Below are 19,411 nucleotides of genomic sequence, written 5' to 3'. Positions count from 1 at the left end.
AACAAATGATGAGGTCTTTCGTGACTTTCCGTTACTTGAGAGTTTAACGTGATGTCACTGACCCGGATGCTCCCTGTATGTTTAACTAAAACAAAATTTTTATTTGATTTTTGAAAGAAACACGTAAAATTCTTTCACAATCCCGCCAAAATGTGTTTGATGGTGCCACCTGCTGGTCGAATGTTTTGTTTTCGATGAAATTTTCACGAATTGCTGCAAATTCTGTCTTTAATTCTACATTTTAATGTAAAATCTTAAAAGAATTGACAAGTGACCAAAAAAGTAATTTTTGTTTCAATACCTGGTGTGCATTGCGTAACCCACGTACAGCTTCCTGTCAATTTTCTTTTTATTCCAGTTTCAGACTTGTTTTAGAAACTGTAAGAACATTCACGGGTCAGTTGCCATGAACTATAAATGCGTGCTCTTTAAGCTGATGAGCACCTACTGCTGTCAGATGGGATCAAGCAACAAATGTTACGAGAGCGCCTTCAATGCACTATGTTCGGTCTAATAAGACCCAGGCACTTTCATCGCACTTCAATATGCGAAGTCAGTAACTTATCCTGCGCCACACCTAGTTCGCTATGAGGAAAGGTTTTTCATGATCACTCTGCGATGATCTCACATCTCTGGATCCTCGGTCAGCAAACTTGTCTTTGTGCAAATTCCGATATGTGCAAACTTTTTCCATTTGTTATTACCCAAATTGGAAACTAATTGCCAAAACCCACAGCTGGAAGAGTCATTCAGATTTGCTTAATTACAAAGAGTAACTCCACTGGGTATCGAACCCGACTCGCCTTAATATCCTTCTGCAGTGGTGGCCAGGAACAAAATACTGACTTATGTGAAATCTTCTCCTTTGGCTACTTGCCTAATTTCGTTCGGGAGTATTTCTACTGTATATACAGCGTTCTAGTTAGCGTTTGCATGCCGTCTACAACTTCATTGTCACGTAACAATGCTCTGACAAAGGACAAAATTATATCTGAAATTATTTATCTTGATTAAATTGTGTATTTCTCTGCAGCTGTAGTGCTTTTAGCAAGCTCTTGGTCTCTTGTGCTTTCGCAGCCTCGCATTTTAGACCGATGACTTCTTCCACGAGCAGTTTAAAATGTTCAGCTTCATACTTGAGAAGTTTTGAACAACAATTAATATTTGTAGTGGAGAAGACGTTTTTGGGAGTAACAATATTTCTATTTAAGTAACTTTTGCGGTTGCTTTGACCAACGCTGTCATTTTGTATATTTCCTTTCATTCCATTTTTTATTTTAAAACCTAAACTGAGTTGTGTGCTTCGTGGAATGTCATCTTACAGGAAAACTGTATCACCACCATTTCGCAAGTTTGAGGCATTTCACTTTTTTCCTTTCATCTACTTTAACGGTAGCTTCGTATTTTTCGCTCGACACAGTTTACAACAAAACACAAACGTCATGAAGTTGAACTTCCTGCGGGTTCAATAAAAACGAGGTTGAATGGACGAGTCGATGGCAAGAGTGAACAAAGTCATAGATATCATATATTCTAGTGGCTTGAGGGCCACTAAATCGACATAACAACTTAATTACGTCATAAGTCTGAAACTCCCTCTTACGAAACACTGACTACATATTCTGAAATGACAATAAGACGTCATTCATAATGCTTGATTTTATTTAATGAGTCATATGACGTCACCGGTCCGATAAATATAAAGATAAATTAAAAAAAATTAAAAAAAAGTCAAGACAGCGCGTAGTCACAAAAATGTCGGGAAGTGTTGGGGGAACAACTGAAAAACAAAAAGCTGCGTCAGGCGCGAAACTTGGATATTTCAACAAAGGGGGTTTCTTTAAACAATCAGGCACATGAGAAATCTGGTAAAATATAGCGACATACCTGAAGGATCAGCAGCCAGGCACGTTGTACGGCCAATCGCAGACGCTTTTAGACGGATTAAACACAGTTCCGGACGCACAAGGCATTGTGTAAAGTATCCCTAAGATGCAGAAGATTATGGTGATCCTAGAACCAACAGAAATGTAGTTGAACTGAAGAAATTGACCATACCTGCTCCACACTGGTAGAAATGGTCGCAATCTCCTGGTTTTTCAAACGGACCAGTGCTCAATGGTTTTCCATTCTTATCATGACAAGACGGTACTGGAAAATAAACACAAAAAATAAAAAAGTAAACAAAGAACTAGATGATTCAAAGTGAGCAAAATATTTCAAGCACACCTGATGAAGAAGAACACTTAGGAACGTTGTATGGATGGTCACACACACCTATGGCAGGGTTAAACACGGTACCAGGGGCACATGGCTTGGTGTGCAGGTAACCATTCGAGCACTGAAATTACATAAAAACCGTCTCTGTTGTTGATGGACAAAAACATTATAATCATAAAGAAAACATCTATAAAGAAAAAGCTTCAAAACTTGCCTGGTAAAAGTTATCGCAATCTCCAGGTTTCTCAAACGGACGACTGCTGACTGGTTTCCCAAAAGCATTTAGACATTCAACTTTATACAGAAAACAAACAATTATGATTGACATTCATATGACTAAGCAATGAACAAAGTTGAATTAATACAGAGTTGCCATTATCACAGATGATTTACCACGCACAGTATGCCAATGCACGTTGAAAAAACTCTAACAATTAGAAAGATATTTCACAATACCATCAAATGGTGGAGGTGTTTCTGCTGTTGTTGTAGTAGTTGTTGATTTTGTTGTTGCTGTACCACCGCACTTAGGAACTTTATATGGCCAATCACACATACCTATGGCAGGGTTAAACACGGTACCAGGGGCACATGGCATGGTGTGTAGGTAACCATTTGAGCACTGAAATTACATAAAAAAAACTTAAAATGTGCTGTTTATAAAGACAAGGGACAAATTAGTTTAATTCATTATAATTTCAGATTTGTACAAAGTGAAATACGAAGAAAAGAATGCAAAAGCAAAATAAAATTTTCAATGGATTAAGAAAAGATTGACTAAAAAACTTACAAACAAAAACTCTTGGATGTGATGTTTAAAAATATTAACATTTACAAATATAAAACTTATAAAATAAAATCTGGGCCGAAGCAAATGCTGATTTATGATCCCTGAAACATTTCTACTCGTAAGAGTTAATATGTCCTTGCTCAGAACAGTGATAGACAAACTTCAAACAGAAATTTTTTCTAAAAATTGCTGAAGTCTTCCCAGTTTCAATTAGCAGGAATATCTCCCTTAAGAGTTAAAATACAGCAGTGGGCACTGGGCAGCAAAGTTTAAAGATGATTAAAACAATACAACAAAATACGAACATTTTCAGCTGTCTGGTTTTTATCACCGATAAATGACATTTCATTTGGAAGGCAAAAACAAAATGTGAAAATAAATCGCAAAAGTTTCAAACAAAAAACTTAAATACTTGCCTGGTAAAAGTTATCGCAATCTCCAGGTTTCTCAAACGGATTACCACTGACTGGTTTCCCATTAGCATCAAGACATTCATCTTTACAAAGAAAACAAACAATTATGATTGATATTCATATGACTAAGCAATGAACAAAGTTGAATTAATACAGAGTTGCAATTACCACAGATGATTTAATATGCAAGTACGCCAATGCACGTTGAAAAAACTCTAACAATTAGAAACATATTTCACAATACCATCAAATGGTGGAGGTGTTTCTGCTGTTGTTGTAGTAGTTGTTGATTTTGTTGTTGTTGTACCACCACACTTAGGAACGTTGTATGGATGGTCACACACACCTATGGCAGGGTTAAACATGGTACCAGGGGCACATGGCATGGAGTATAGGTAACCATTCGAGCACTGAAATTACATAAAAAATTTAAAATGTGCTGTTTATAAAGACAAGAGACAACTTAGTTTAATTAATTAAAATTTCAGATTTGTACAAAGTGAAATACGAAGAGAAGAATGCAAAAGCAAAATCAAATTTTGAATGGATTAAGAAAAGATTGACCAAAAAACTTACAAACAAAAACTCTTGGATGTGATGTTTAAAAATATTAACATTTACAAATATAAAACTTATAAAATAAAATCTGGGCCGAAGCAAATGCTGATTTATGATCCCTGAAATATTTCTACTCGTAAGAGTTAATATGTCGTTGCTCAGAACAGTGATAGACAAACTTCAAACAGAAATTTTTTCTAAAAATTGCTCAAGTCTTCCCAGTTTCAATTAGCAGGAATATCTCCCTTAAGAGTTAAAATACAGCAGTGGGCACTGGGCAGCAAAGTTTAAAGATGATTAAAACAATACAACAAAATTCGAACATTTTCAGCTGTCTGGTTTTTATCACCGATAAATGACATTTCATTTGGAAGACAAAAACAAAATGTGAAAATAAATCGCAAAAGTTTCAAAAAAAAAACTTAAATACTTGCCTGGTAAAAGTTATCGCAATCTCCAGGTTTCTCAAACGGATTACCACTGACTGGTTTCCCATTAGCATCAATGCATTCATCTTTATAAAGAAAACAAACAATTATGATTGATATTCATATGACTAAGCAATGAACAAAGTTGAATTAATACAGAGTTGCAATTATCACAGATGATTTACCATGCACAGTATGCCAATGCACGTTGAAAAAACTCTAACAATTAGAAACATATTTCACAATACCATCAAATGGTGGAGGTGTTTCTGCTGTTGTTGTAGTAGTTGTTGATTTTGTTGTTGTTGTACCACCACACTTAGGAACGTTGTATGGATGGTCACACACACCTATGGCAGGGTTAAACACGGTACCAGGGGCACATGGCATGGTGTGTAGGTAACCATTCGAGCACTGAAATTACATAAAAAATTTAAAATGTGCTGTTTATAAAGACAAGAGACAACTTAGTTTAATTAATTAAAATTTCAGATTTGTACAAAGTGAAATACGAAGAGAAGAATGCAAAAGCAAAAAAAATTTGAATGGATTAAGAAAAGATTGACTAAAAAACTTACAAACAAAAACTCTTGGATGTGATGTTTAAAAATATTAACATTTACAAATATAAAACTTATAAAATAAAATCTGGGCCGAAGCAAATGCTGATTTATGATCCCTGAAATATTTCTACTCGTAAGAGTTAATCTGTCGTTGCTCAGAACAGTGATAGACAAACTTCAAACAGAAATTGTTTCTAAAAATTGCTCAAGTCTTCCCAGTTTCAATTAGCAGGAATATCTCCCTTAAGAGTTAAAATACAGCAGTGGGCACTGGGCAGCAAAGTTTAAAGATGATTAAAACAATACAACAAAATTCGAACATTTTCAACTGTCTGGTTTTTATCACCGATAAATGACATTTCATTTGGAAGACAAAAACAAAATGTGAAAATAAATCGCAAAAGTTTCAAAAAAAAAACTTAAATACTTGCCTGGTAAAAGTTATCGCAATCTCCAGGTTTCTCAAACGGATTACCACTGACTGGTTTCCCATTAGCATCAATGCATTCATCTTTATAAAGAAAACAAACAATTATGATTGATATTCATATGACTAAGCAATGAACAAAGTTGAATTAATACAGAGTTGCAATTATCACAGATGATTTACCATGCACAGTATGCTAATGCACGTTGAAAAAACTCTAACAATTAGAAACATATTTCACAATACCATCAAATGGTGGAGGTGTTTCTGCTGTTGTTGTAGTAGTTGTTGATTTTGTTGTTGTTGTACCACCACACTTAGGAACGTTGTATGGATGGTCACACACACCTATGGCAGGGTTAAACACGGTACCAGGGGCACATGGCATGGTGTGTAGGTAACCATTCGAGCACTGAAATTACATAAAAAATTTAAAATGTGCTGTTTATAAAGACAAGAGACAACTTAGTTTAATTAATTAAAATTTCAGATTTGTACAAAGTGAAATACGAAGAGAAGAATGCAAAAGCAAAAAAAATTTGAATGGATTAAGAAAAGATTGACTAAAAAACTTACAAACAAAAACTCTTGGATGTGATATTTAAAAATATTAACATTTACAAATATAAAACTTATAAAATAAAATCTGGGCCGAAGCAAATGCTGATTTATGATCCCTGAAATATTTCTACTCGTAAGAGTTAATCTGTCGTTGCTCAGAACAGTGATAGACAAACTTCAAACAGAAATTGTTTCTAAAAATTGCTCAAGTCTTCCCAGTTTCAATTAGCAGGAATATCTCCCTTAAGTGTTAAAATACAGCAGTGGGCACTGGGCAGCAAAGTATAAAGATGATTAAAACATTACAACAAAATTCGAACATTTTCAGCTGTCTGGTTTTTATCACCGATAAATGACATTTCATTTGGAAGACAAAAACAAAATGTGAAAATAAATCGCAAAAGTTTCAAACAAAAAGCTTAAATACTTGCCTGGTAAAAGTTATCGCAATCTCCAGGTTTCTCAAACGGATTACCACTGACTGGTTTCCCATTAGCATCAAGACATTCATCTTTATAAAGAAAACTGCCAATTATGATTGATATTGATATGACTTAGCAATGAATAAAGTTGAATTAATACAGAGTTGCAATTATCACAGATGATTTACTATACACAGTATGCCAATGCAAGTTGAAAAAACTCTAACAATTAGAAACATATTTCACAATACCATCAAATGGTGGAGGTGTTTCTGCTGTTGTTGTAGTAGTTGTTGATTTTGTTGTTGTTGTACCACCACACTTAGGAACGTTGTATGGATGGTCACACACACCTATCGCAGGGTTAAACACGGTACCAGGGGCACATGGCATGGTGTGTAGGTAACCATTCGAGCACTGAAATTACATAAAAAATTTAAAATGTGCTGTTTATAAAGACAAGAGACAACTTAGTTTAATTAATTAAAATTTCAGATTTGTACAAAGTGAAATACGAAGAGAAGAATGCAAAAGCAAAAAAAAAATTTGAATGGATTAAGAAAAGATTGACCAAAAAACTTACAAACAAAAACTCTTGGATGTGATGTTTAAAAATATTAACATTTACAAAACTAAAACTTATAAAATAAAATCTGGGCTGAAGCAAATGCTGATTTATGATCCTTCAAATATTTCTACTCGTAAGAGTTAATATGTCGTTGCTCAGAACAGTGATAGACAAACTTCAAACAGAAACTTTTTCTAAAAATTGCTCAAGTCTTCCCAGTTTCAATTAGCAGGAATATCTCCCTTAAGAGTTAAAATACAGCAGTGGGCACTGGGCAGCAAAGTTTAAAGATGATTAAAACAATACAACAAAATACGAACATCTTCAGCTGTCTGATTTTTATCACCGATAAATGACATTTCATTTGGAAGGCAAAAACAAAATGCGAAAATAAATCGCAAAAGTTTCAAACAAAAAACTTAAATACTTGCCTGGTAAAAGTTATCGCAATCTCCAGGTTTCTCAAACGGATTACCACTGACTGGTTTCCCATTAGCATCAAGACATTCATCTTTATAAAGAAAACTGCCAATTATGATTGACATTCATATGACTAAGCAATGAACAAAGTTGAATTAATACAGAGTTGCAATTATCACAGATGATTTACCATGCACAGTATGCTAATGCACGTTGAAAAAACTCTAACAATTAGAAACATATTTCACAATACCATCAAATGGTGGAGGTGTTTCTGCTGTTGCTGTAGTAGTTGTTGATTTTGTTGTTGTTGTACCACCACACTTAGGAACGTTGTATGGATGGTCACACACACCTATGGCAGGGTTAAACACGGTACCAGGGGCACATGGCATGGTGTGTAGGTAACCATTCGAGCACTGAAATTACATAAAAAAACTTAAAATGTGCTGTTTATAAAGACAAGAGACAACTTAGTTTAATTAATTAAAATTTCAGATTTGTACAAAGTGAAATGCGAAGAGAAGAATGCAAAAGCAAAAAAAAAATTTGAAAGGATTAAGAAAAGATTGACCAAAAAACTTACAAACAAAAACTCTTGGATGTGATGTTTAAAAATATTAACATTTACAAATATAAAACTTATAAAATAAAATCTGGGCCGAAGCAAATGCTGATTTATGATCCCTGAAATATTTCTACTCGTAAGAGTTAATATGTCGTTGCTCAGAACAGTGATAGACAAACTTAAAACAGAAACTTTTTCTAAAAATTGCTCAAGTCTTCCCAGTTTCAATTAGCAGGAATATCTCCCTTAAGAGTTAAAATACAGCAGTGGGCACTGGGCAGTCAAAGTTTAAAGATGATTAAAACAATACAACAAAATACGAACATTTTCAGCTGTCTGGTTTTTATCACCGATAAATGACATTTTATTTGGAAGGCAAAAACAAAATGCGAAAATAAATCGCAAAAGTTTCAAACAAAAAACTTAAATACTTGCCTGGTAAAAGTTATCGCAATCTCCAGGTTTCTCAAACGGATTACCACTGACTGGTTTCCCATTAGCATCAAGACATTCATCTTTATAAAGAAAACAAACAATTACGATTGACATTCATATGACTAAGCAATGAACAAAGTTGAATTACAATAGAGTTGCCATTATCACAGATGATTTACCATGCACAGTATGCCAATGCACGTTGACAAAACTCTAACAATTAGAAACATATTTCACAATACCATCAAATGGTGGAGGTGTATCTGCTGTTGTTGTAGTAGTTGTTGATTTTGTTGTTGTTGTACCACCACACTTAGGAACGTTGTATGGATGGTCACACACACCTATGGCAGGGTTAAACACGGTACCAGGGGCACATGGCATGGTGTGTAGGTAACCATTCGAGCACTGAAATTACATAAAAAAACTTAAAATGTGCTGTTTATAAAGACAAGAGACAACTTAGTTTAATTAATTAAAATTTCAGATTTGTACAAAGTGAAATACGAAGAGAAGAATGCAAAAGCAAAAAAAAATTTGAATGGATTAAAAAAAGATTGACCAAAAAACTTACAAACAAAAACTCTTGGATGTGATGTTTAAAAATATTAACATTTACAAATATAAAACTTATAAAATAAAATCTAGGCCGAAGCAAATGCTGATTTATGATCCCTGACATATTTCTACTCGTAAGAGTTAATATGTCGTTGCTCAGAACAGTGATAGACAAACTTCAAACAGAAATTGTTTCTAAAAATTGCTCAAGTCTTCCCAGTTTCAATTAGCAGGAATATCTCCCTTAAGAGTTAAAATACAGCAGTGGGCACTGGGCAGCAAAGTTTAAAGATGATTAAAACAATACAACAAAATTCGAACATTTTCAGCTGTCTGGTTTTTATCACCGATAAATGACATTTCATTTGGAAGACAAAAACAAAATGTGAAAATAAATCGCAAAAGTTTCAAAAAAAAAACTTAAATACTTGCCTGGTAAAAGTTATCGCAATCTCCAGGTTTCTCAAACGGATTACCACTGACTGGTTTCCCATTAGCATCAATGCATTCATCTTTATAAAGAAAACAAACAATTATGATTGATATTCATATGACTAAGCAATGAACAAAGTTGAATTAATACAGAGTTGCAATTATCACAGATGATTTACCATGCACAGTATGCTAATGCACGTTGAAAAAACTCTAACAATTAGAAACATATTTCACAATACCATCAAATGGTGGAGGTGTTTCTGCTGTTGTTGTAGTAGTTGTTGATTTTGTTGTTGTTGTACCACCACACTTAGGAACGTTGTATGGATGGTCACACACACCTATGGCAGGGTTAAACACGGTACCAGGGGCACATGGCATGGTGTGTAGGTAACCATTCGAGCACTGAAATTACATAAAAAATTTAAAATGTGCTGTTTATAAAGACAAGAGACAACTTAGTTTAATTAATTAAAATTTCAGATTTGTACAAAGTGAAATACGAAGAGAAGAATGCAAAAGCAAAAAAAATTTGAATGGATTAAGAAAAGATTGACTAAAAAACTTACAAACAAAAACTCTTGGATGTGATATTTAAAAATATTAACATTTACAAATATAAAACTTATAAAATAAAATCTGGGCCGAAGCAAATGCTGATTTATGATCCCTGAAATATTTCTACTCGTAAGAGTTAATCTGTCGTTGCTCAGAACAGTGATAGACAAACTTCAAACAGAAATTGTTTCTAAAAATTGCTCAAGTCTTCCCAGTTTCAATTAGCAGGAATATCTCCCTTAAGTGTTAAAATACAGCAGTGGGCACTGGGCAGCAAAGTATAAAGATGATTAAAACATTACAACAAAATTCGAACATTTTCAGCTGTCTGGTTTTTATCACCGATAAATGACATTTCATTTGGAAGGCAAAAACAAAATGTGAAAATAAATCGCAAAAGTTTCAAACAAAAAGCTTAAATACTTGCCTGGTAAAAGTTATCGCAATCTCCAGGTTTCTCAAACGGATTACCACTGACTGGTTTCCCATTAGCATCAAGACATTCATCTTTATAAAGAAAACTGCCAATTATGATTGATATTGATATGACTTAGCAATGAATAAAGTTGAATTAATACAGAGTTGCAATTATCACAGATGATTTACTATACACAGTATGCCAATGCAAGTTGAAAAAACTCTAACAATTAGAAACATATTTCACAATACCATCAAATGGTGGAGGTGTTTCTGCTGTTGTTGTAGTAGTTGTTGATTTTGTTGTTGTTGTACCACCACACTTAGGAACGTTGTATGGATGGTCACACACACCTATCGCAGGGTTAAACACGGTACCAGGGGCACATGGCATGGTGTGTAGGTAACCATTCGAGCACTGAAATTACATAAAAAATTTAAAATGTGCTGTTTATAAAGACAAGAGACAACTTAGTTTAATTAATTAAAATTTCAGATTTGTACAAAGTGAAATACGAAGAGAAGAATGCAAAAGCAAAAAAAAAATTTGAATGGATTAAGAAAAGATTGACCAAAAAACTTACAAACAAAAACTCTTGGATGTGATGTTTAAAAATATTAACATTTACAAAACTAAAACTTATAAAATAAAATCTGGGCTGAAGCAAATGCTGATTTATGATCCTTCAAATATTTCTACTCGTAAGAGTTAATATGTCGTTGCTCAGAACAGTGATAGACAAACTTCAAACAGAAACTTTTTCTAAAAATTGCTCAAGTCTTCCCAGTTTCAATTAGCAGGAATATCTCCCTTAAGAGTTAAAATACAGCAGTGGGCACTGGGCAGTCAAAGTTTAAAGATGATTAAAACAATACAACAAAATTCGAACATTTTCAGCTGTCTGGTTTTTATCACCGATAAATGACATTTTATTTGGAAGGCAAAAACAAAATGCGAAAATAAATCGCAAAAGTTTCAAACAAAAAACTTAAATACTTGCCTGGTAAAAGTTATCGCAATCTCCAGGTTTCTCAAACGGATTACCACTGACTGGTTTCCCATTAGCATCAAGACATTCATCTTTATAAAGAAAACAAACAATTACGATTGACATTCATATGACTAAGCAATGAACAAAGTTGAATTACAATAGAGTTGCCATTATCACAGATGATTTACCATGCACAGTATGCCAATGCACGTTGAAAAAACTCTAACAATTAGAAACATATTTCACAATACCATCAAATGGTGGAGGTGTTTCTGCTGTTGTTGTAGTAGTTGTTGATTTTGTTGTTGTTGTACCACCACACTTAGGAACGTTGTATGGATGGTCACACACACCTATGGCAGGGTTAAACACGGTACCAGGGGCACATGGCATGGTGTGTAGGTAACCATTCGAGCACTGAAATTACATAAAAAAACTTAAAATGTGCTGTTTATAAAGACAAGAGACAACTTAGTTTAATTAATTAAAATTTCAGATTTGTACAAAGTGAAATACGAAGAGAAGAATGCAAAAGCAAAAAAAAATTTGAATGGATTAAAAAAAGATTGACCAAAAAACTTACAAACAAAAACTCTTGGATGTGATGTTTAAAAATATTAACATTTACAAATATAAAACTTATAAAATAAAATCTGGGCCGAAGCAAATGCTGATTTATGATCCCTGACATATTTCTACTCGTAAGAGTTAATATGTCGTTGCTCAGAACAGTGATAGACAAACTTAAAACAGAAATTTTTTCTAAAAATTGCTCAAGTCTTCCCAGTTTCAATTAGCAGGAATATCTCCCTTAAGAGTTAAAATACAGCAGTGGGCACTGGGCAGTCAAAGTTTAAAGATGATTAAAACAATACAACAAAATACGAACATTTTCAGCTGTCTGGTTTTTATCACCGATAAATGACATTTTATTTGGAAGGCAAAAACAAAATGCAAAAATAAATCGCAAAAGTTTCAAACAAAAAACTTAAATACTTGCCTGGTAAAAGTTATCGCAATCTCCAGGTTTCTCAAACGGATTACCACTGACTGGTTTCCCATTAGCATCAAGACATTCATCTTTATAAAGAAAACAAACAATTACGATTGACATTCATATGACTAAGCAATGAATAAAGTTGAATTAATACAGAGTTGCAATTATCACAGATGATTTACTATACACAGTATGCCAATGCAAGTTGACAAAACTCTAACAATTAGAAACATATTTCACAATACCATCAAATGGTGGAGGTGTTTCTGCTGTTGTTGTAGTAGTTGTTGATTTTGTTGTTGTTGTACCACCACACTTAGGAACGTTGTATGGATGGTCACACACACCTATGGCAGGGTTAAACACGGTACCAGGGGCACATGGCATGGTGTGTAGGTAACCATTCGAGCACTGAAATTACATAAAAAAACTTAAAATGTGCTGTTTATAAAGACAAGAGACAACTTAGTTTAATTAATTAAAATTTCAGATTTGTACAAAGTGAAATACGAAGAGAAGAATGCAAAAGCAAAAAAAAATTTGAATGGATTAAGAAAAGATTGACCAAAAAACTTACAAACAAAAACTCTTGGATGTGATGTTTAAAAATATTAACATTTACAAATATAAAACTTATAAAATAAAATCTGGGCCGAAGCAAATGCTGATTTATGATCCCTGAAATATTTCTACTCGTAAGAGTTAATATGTCGTTGCTCAGAACAGTGATAGACAAACTTAAAACAGAAATTTTTTCTAAAAATTGCTCAAGTCTTCCCAGTTTCAATTAGCAGGAATATCTCCCTTAAGAGTTAAAATACAGCAGTGGGCACTGGGCAGTCAAAGTTTAAAGATGATTAAAACAATACAACAAAATACGAACATTTTCAGCTGTCTGGTTTTTATCACCGATAAATGACATTTTATTTGGAAGGCAAAAACAAAATGCGAAAATAAATCGCAAAAGTTTCAAACAAAAAACTTAAATACTTGCCTGGTAAAAGTTATCGCAATCTCCAGGTTTCTCAAACGGATTACCACTGACTGGTTTCCCATTAGCATCAAGACATTCATCTTTATAAAGAAAACAAACAATTACGATTGACATTCATATGACTAAGCAATGAACAAAGTTGAATTACAATAGAGTTGCCATTATCACAGATGATTTACCATGCACAGTATGCCAATGCACGTTGAAAAAACTCTAACAATTAGAAACATATTTCACAATACCATCAAATGGTGGAGGTGTTTCTGCTGTTGTTGTAGTAGTTGTTGATTTTGTTGTTGTTGTACCACCACACTTAGGAACGTTGTATGGATGGTCACACACACCTATGGCAGGGTTAAACACGGTACCAGGGGCACATGGCATGGTGTGTAGGTAACCATTCGAGCACTGAAATTACATAAAAAAACTTAAAATGTGCTGTTTATAAAGACAAGAGACAACTTAGTTTAATTAATTAAAATTTCAGATTTGTACAAAGTGAAATACGAAGAGAAGAATGCAAAAGCAAAAAAAAATTTGAATGGATTAAAAAAAGATTGACCAAAAAACTTACAAACAAAAACTCTTGGATGTGATGTTTAAAAATATTAACATTTACAAATATAAAACTTATAAAATAAAATCTGGGCCGAAGCAAATGCTGATTTATGATCCCTGACATATTTCTACTCGTAAGAGTTAATATGTCGTTGCTCAGAACAGTGATAGACAAACTTAAAACAGAAATTTTTTCTAAAAATTGCTCAAGTCTTCCCAGTTTCAATTAGCAGGAATATCTCCCTTAAGAGTTAAAATACAGCAGTGGGCACTGGGCAGTCAAAGTTTAAAGATGATTAAAACAATACAACAAAATACGAACATTTTCAGCTGTCTGGTTTTTATCACCGATAAATGACATTTTATTTGGAAGGCAAAAACAAAATGCGAAAATAAATCGCAAAAGTTTCAAACAAAAAACTTAAATACTTGCCTGGTAAAAGTTATCGCAATCTCCAGGTTTCTCAAACGGATTACCACTGACTGGTTTCCTATTAGCATCAAGACATTCATCTTTATAAAGAAAACAAACAATTACGATTGACATTCATATGACTAAGCAATGAATAAAGTTGAATTAATACAGAGTTGCAATTATCACAGATGATTTACTATACACAGTATGCCAATGCAAGTTGACAAAACTCTAACAATTAGAAACATATTTCACAATACCATCAAATGGTGGAGGTGTTTCTGCTGTTGTTGTAGTAGTTGTTGATTTTGTTGTTGTTGTACCACCACACTTAGGAACGTTGTATGGATGGTCACACACACCTATGGCAGGGTTAAACACGGTACCAGGGGCACATGGCATGGTGTGTAGGTAACCATTCGAGCACTGAAATTACATAAAAAAATTTAAAATGTGCTGTTTATAAAGACAAGAGACAACTTAGTTTAATTAATTAAAATTTCAGATTTGTACAAAGTGAAATACGAAGAGAAGAATGCAAAAGCAAAAAAAAATTTGAATGGATTAAGAAAAGATTGACCAAAAAACTTACAAACAAAAACTCTTGGATGTGATGTTTAAAAATATTAACATTTACAAATATAAAACTTATAAAATAAAATCTGGGCCGAAGCAAATGCTGATTTATGATCCCTGAAATATTTCTACTCGTAAGAGTTAATATGTCGTTGCTCAGAACAGTGATAGACAAACTTAAAACAGAAATTTTTTCTAAAAATTGCTCAAGTCTTCCCAGTTTCAATTAGCAGGAATATCTCCCTTAAGAGTTAAAATACAGCAGTGGGCACTGGGCAGTCAAAGTTTAAAGATGATTAAAACAATACAACAAAATACGAACATTTTCAGCTGTCTGGTTTTTATCACCGATAAATGACATTTTATTTGGAAGGCAAAAACAAAATGCGAAAATAAATCGCAAAAGTTTCAAACAAAAAACTTAAATACTTGCCTGGTAAAAGTTATCGCAATCTCCAGGTTTCTCAAACGGATTACCACTGACTGGTTTCCCATTAGCATCAAGACATTCATCTTTATAAAGAAAACAAACAATTATGATTGACATTCATATGACTAAGCAATGAACAAAGTTGAATTAATACAGAGTTGCAATTATCACAGATGATTTACCATGCACAGTATGCCAATGCACGTTGAAAAAACTCTAACAATTAGAAACATATTTCACAATACCATCAAATGGTGGAGGTGTTTCTGCTGTTGTTGTAGTAGTTGTTGATTTTGTTGTTGTTGTACCACCACACTTAGGAACGTTGTATGGATGGTCACACACACCTATGGCAGGGTTAAACACGGTACCAGAGGCACATGGCATGGTGTGTAGGTAACCATTCGAGCACTGAAATTACATAAAAAAACTTAAAATGTGCTGTTTATAAAAACAAGAGACAACTTAGTTTAATTAATTAAAATTTCAGATTTGTACAAAGTGAAATACGAAGAGAAGAATGCAAAAGCAAAAAAAAAATTTGAATGGATTAAGAAAAGATTGACCAAAAAACTTACAAACAAAAACTCTTGGATGTGATGTTTAAAAATATTAACATTTACAAATATAAAACTTATAAAATAAAATCTGGGCCGAAGCAAATGCTGATTTATGATCCCTGAAATATTTCTACTCGTAAGAGTTAATATGTCGTTGCTCAGAACAGTGATAGACAAACTTAAAACAGAAATTTTTTCTAAAAATTGCTCAAGTCTTCCCAGTTTCAATTAGCAGGAATATCTCCCTTAAGAGTTAAAATACAGCAGTGGGCACTGGGCAGTCAAAGTTTAAAGATGATTAAAACAATACAACAAAATACGAACATTTTCAGCTGTCTGGTTTTTATCACCGATAAATGACATTTTATTTGGAAGGCAAAAACAAAATGCGAAAATAAATCGCAAAAGTTTCAAACAAAAAAACTTAAATACTTGCCTGGTAAAAGTTATCGCAATCTCCAGGTTTCTCAAACGGATTACCACTGACTGGTTTCCCATTAGCATCAATGCATTCATCTTTATAAAGAAAACAAACAATTATGATTGATATTCATATGACTAAGCAATGAACAAAGTTGAATTAATACAGAGTTGCAATTATCACAGATGATTTACCATGCACAGTATGCCAATGCACGTTGAAAAAACTCTAACAATTAGAAACATATTTCACAATACCATCAAATGGTGGAGGTGTTTCTGCTGTTGTTGTAGTAGTTGTTGATTTTGTTGTTGTTGTACCACCACACTTAGGAACGTTGTATGGATGGTCACACACACCTATGGCAGGGTTAAACACGGTACCAGGGGCACATGGCATGGTGTGTAGGTAACCATTCGAGCACTGAAATTACATAAAAAATTTAAAATGTGCTGTTTATAAAGACAAGAGACAACTTAGTTTAATTAATTAAAATTTCAGATTTGTACAAAGTGAAATACGAAGAGAAGAATGCAAAAGCAAAAAAAATTTGAATGGATTAAGAAAAGATTGACTAAAAAACTTACAAACAAAAACTCTTGGATGTGATGTTTAAAAATATTAACATTTACAAATATAAAACTTATAAAATAAAATCTGGGCCGAAGCAAATGCTGATTTATGATCCCTGAAATATTTCTACTCGTAAGAGTTAATCTGTCGTTGCTCAGAACAGTGATAGACAAACTTCAAACAGAAATTGTTTCTAAAAATTGCTCAAGTCTTCCCAGTTTCAATTAGCAGGAATATCTCCCTTAAGAGTTAAAATACAGCAGTGGGCACTGGGCAGCAAAGTTTAAAGATGATTAAAACAATACAACAAAATTCGAACATTTTCAGCTGTCTGGTTTTTATCACCGATAAATGACATTTCATTTGGAAGACAAAAACAAAATGTGAAAATAAATCGCAAAAGTTTCAAAAAAAAAACTTAAATACTTGCCTGGTAAAAGTTATCGCAATCTCCAGGTTTCTCAAACGGATTACCACTGACTGGTTTCCCATTAGCATCAATGCATTCATCTTTATAAAGAAAACAAACAATTATGATTGATATTCATATGACTAAGCAATGAACAAAGTTGAATTAATACAGAGTTGCAATTATCACAGATGATTTACCATGCACAGTATGCTAATGCACGTTGAAAAAACTCTAACAATTAGAAACATATTTCACAATACCATCAAATGGTGGAGGTGTTTCTGCTGTTGTTGTAGTAGTTGTTGATTTTGTTGTTGTTGTACCACCACACTTAGGAACGTTGTATGGATGGTCACACACACCTATGGCAGGGTTAAACACGGTACCAGGGGCACATGGCATGGTGTGTAGGTAACCATTCGAGCACTGAAATTACATAAAAAATTTAAAATGTGCTGTTTATAAAGACAAGAGACAACTTAGTTTAATTAATTAAAATTTCAGATTTGTACAAAGTGAAATACGAAGAGAAGAATGCAAAAGCAAAAAAAATTTGAATGGATTAAGAAAAGATTGACTAAAAAACTTACAAACAAAAACTCTTGGATGTGATATTTAAAAATATTAACATTTACAAATATAAAACTTATAAAATAAAATCTGGGCCGAAGCAAATGCTGATTTATGATCCCTGAAATATTTCTACTCGTAAGAGTTAATCTGTCGTTGCTCAGAACAGTGATAGACAAACTTCAAACAGAAATTGTTTCTAAAAATTGCTCAAGTCTTCCCAGTTTCAATTAGCAGGAATATCTCCCTTAAGTGTTAAAATACAGCAGTGGGCACTGGGCAGCAAAGTATAAAGATGATTAAAACATTACAACAAAATTCGAACATTTTCAGCTGTCTGGTTTTTATCACCGATAAATGACATTTCATTTGGAAGGCAAAAACAAAATGTGAAAATAAATCGCAAAAGTTTCAAACAAAAAGCTTAAATACTTGCCTGGTAAAAGTTATCGCAATCTCCAGGTTTCTCAAACGGATTACCACTGACTGGTTTCCCATTAGCATCAAGACATTCATCTTTATAAAGAAAACTGCCAATTATGATTGATATTGATATGACTTAGCAATGAATAAAGTTGAATTAATACAGAGTTGCAATTATCACAGATGATTTACTATACACAGTATGCCAATGCAAGTTGAAAAAACTCTAACAATTAGAAACATATTTCACAATACCATCAAATGGTGGAGGTGTTTCTGCTGTTGTTGTAGTAGTTGTTGATTTTGTTGTTGTTGTACCACCACACTTAGGAACGTTGTATGGATGGTCACACACACCTATCGCAGGGTTAAACACGGTACCAGGGGCACATGGCATGGTGTGTAGGTAACCATTCGAGCACTGAAATTACATAAAAAATTTAAAATGTGCTGTTTATAAAGACAAGAGACAACTTAGTTTAATTAATTAAAATTTCAGATTTGTACAAAGTGAAATACGAAGAGAAGAATGCAAAAGCAAAAAAAAAATTTGAATGGATTAAGAAAAGATTGACCAAAAAACTTACAAACAAAAACTCTTGGATGTGATGTTTAAAAATATTAACATTTACAAAACTAAAACTTATAAAATAAAATCTGGGCTGAAGCAAATGCTGATTTATGATCCTTCAAATATTTCTACTCGTAAGAGTTAATATGTCGTTGCTCAGAACAGTGATAGACAAACTTCAAACAGAAACTTTTTCTAAAAATTGCTCAAGTCTTCCCAGTTTCAATTAGCAGGAATATCTCCCTTAAGAGTTAAAATACAGCAGTGGGCACTGGGCAGCAAAGTTTAAAGATGATTAAAACAATACAACAAAATACGAACATCTTCAGCTGTCTGATTTTTATCACCGATAAATGACATTTCATTTGGAAGGCAAAAACAAAATGCGAAAATAAATCGCAAAAGTTTCAAACAAAAAACTTAAATACTTGCCTGGTAAAAGTTATCGCAATCTCCAGGTTTCTCAAACGGATTACCACTGACTGGTTTCCCATTAGCATCAAGACATTCATCTTTATAAAGAAAACTGCCAATTATGATTGACATTCATATGACTAAGCAATGAACAAAGTTGAATT

The 19,411-nt window shown here is 33.3% G+C and overlaps 1 protein-coding gene across 1 annotated transcript; it reads right to left on the bottom strand.

The window, feature by feature from the left end:
- Positions 1–1,641: 1,641 nt before the first annotated feature.
- LOC143468591 (uncharacterized) lies at positions 1,642–19,379 on the bottom strand. The gene is made up of 39 exons (XM_076965907.1): positions 19,266–19,379; positions 18,518–18,683; positions 18,276–18,355; positions 17,530–17,695; positions 17,288–17,367; positions 16,542–16,707; positions 16,300–16,379; positions 15,549–15,714; positions 15,307–15,386; positions 14,558–14,723; positions 14,316–14,395; positions 13,567–13,732; positions 13,325–13,404; positions 12,576–12,741; positions 12,334–12,413; positions 11,585–11,750; positions 11,343–11,422; positions 10,594–10,759; positions 10,352–10,431; positions 9,606–9,771; positions 9,364–9,443; positions 8,616–8,781; positions 8,374–8,453; positions 7,624–7,789; positions 7,382–7,461; positions 6,634–6,799; positions 6,392–6,471; positions 5,646–5,811; positions 5,404–5,483; positions 4,658–4,823; positions 4,416–4,495; positions 3,668–3,833; positions 3,427–3,506; positions 2,677–2,842; positions 2,435–2,514; positions 2,230–2,341; positions 2,059–2,151; positions 1,888–1,987; positions 1,642–1,780 (listed from the first exon to the last, which is right to left on the bottom strand). Exons 1-38 carry the CDS (start codon positions 19,377–19,379, stop codon positions 1,896–1,898), a joined length of 4,593 nt encoding a protein of 1,530 aa, XP_076822022.1. The 3' UTR covers positions 1,642–1,780; positions 1,888–1,895.
- Between the last annotated feature and the right edge of the window lie 32 nt (positions 19,380–19,411).

The sequence above is a fragment of the Clavelina lepadiformis genome, chromosome 8 (genome assembly GCF_947623445.1).
Source record: "Clavelina lepadiformis chromosome 8, kaClaLepa1.1, whole genome shotgun sequence".
NCBI classification, from domain to species: Eukaryota; Metazoa; Chordata; class Ascidiacea; order Aplousobranchia; family Clavelinidae; genus Clavelina; species Clavelina lepadiformis.
Note: the sequence above shows the minus strand (reverse complement) of the source record. Positions and strands in the feature narration are given on the sequence as shown.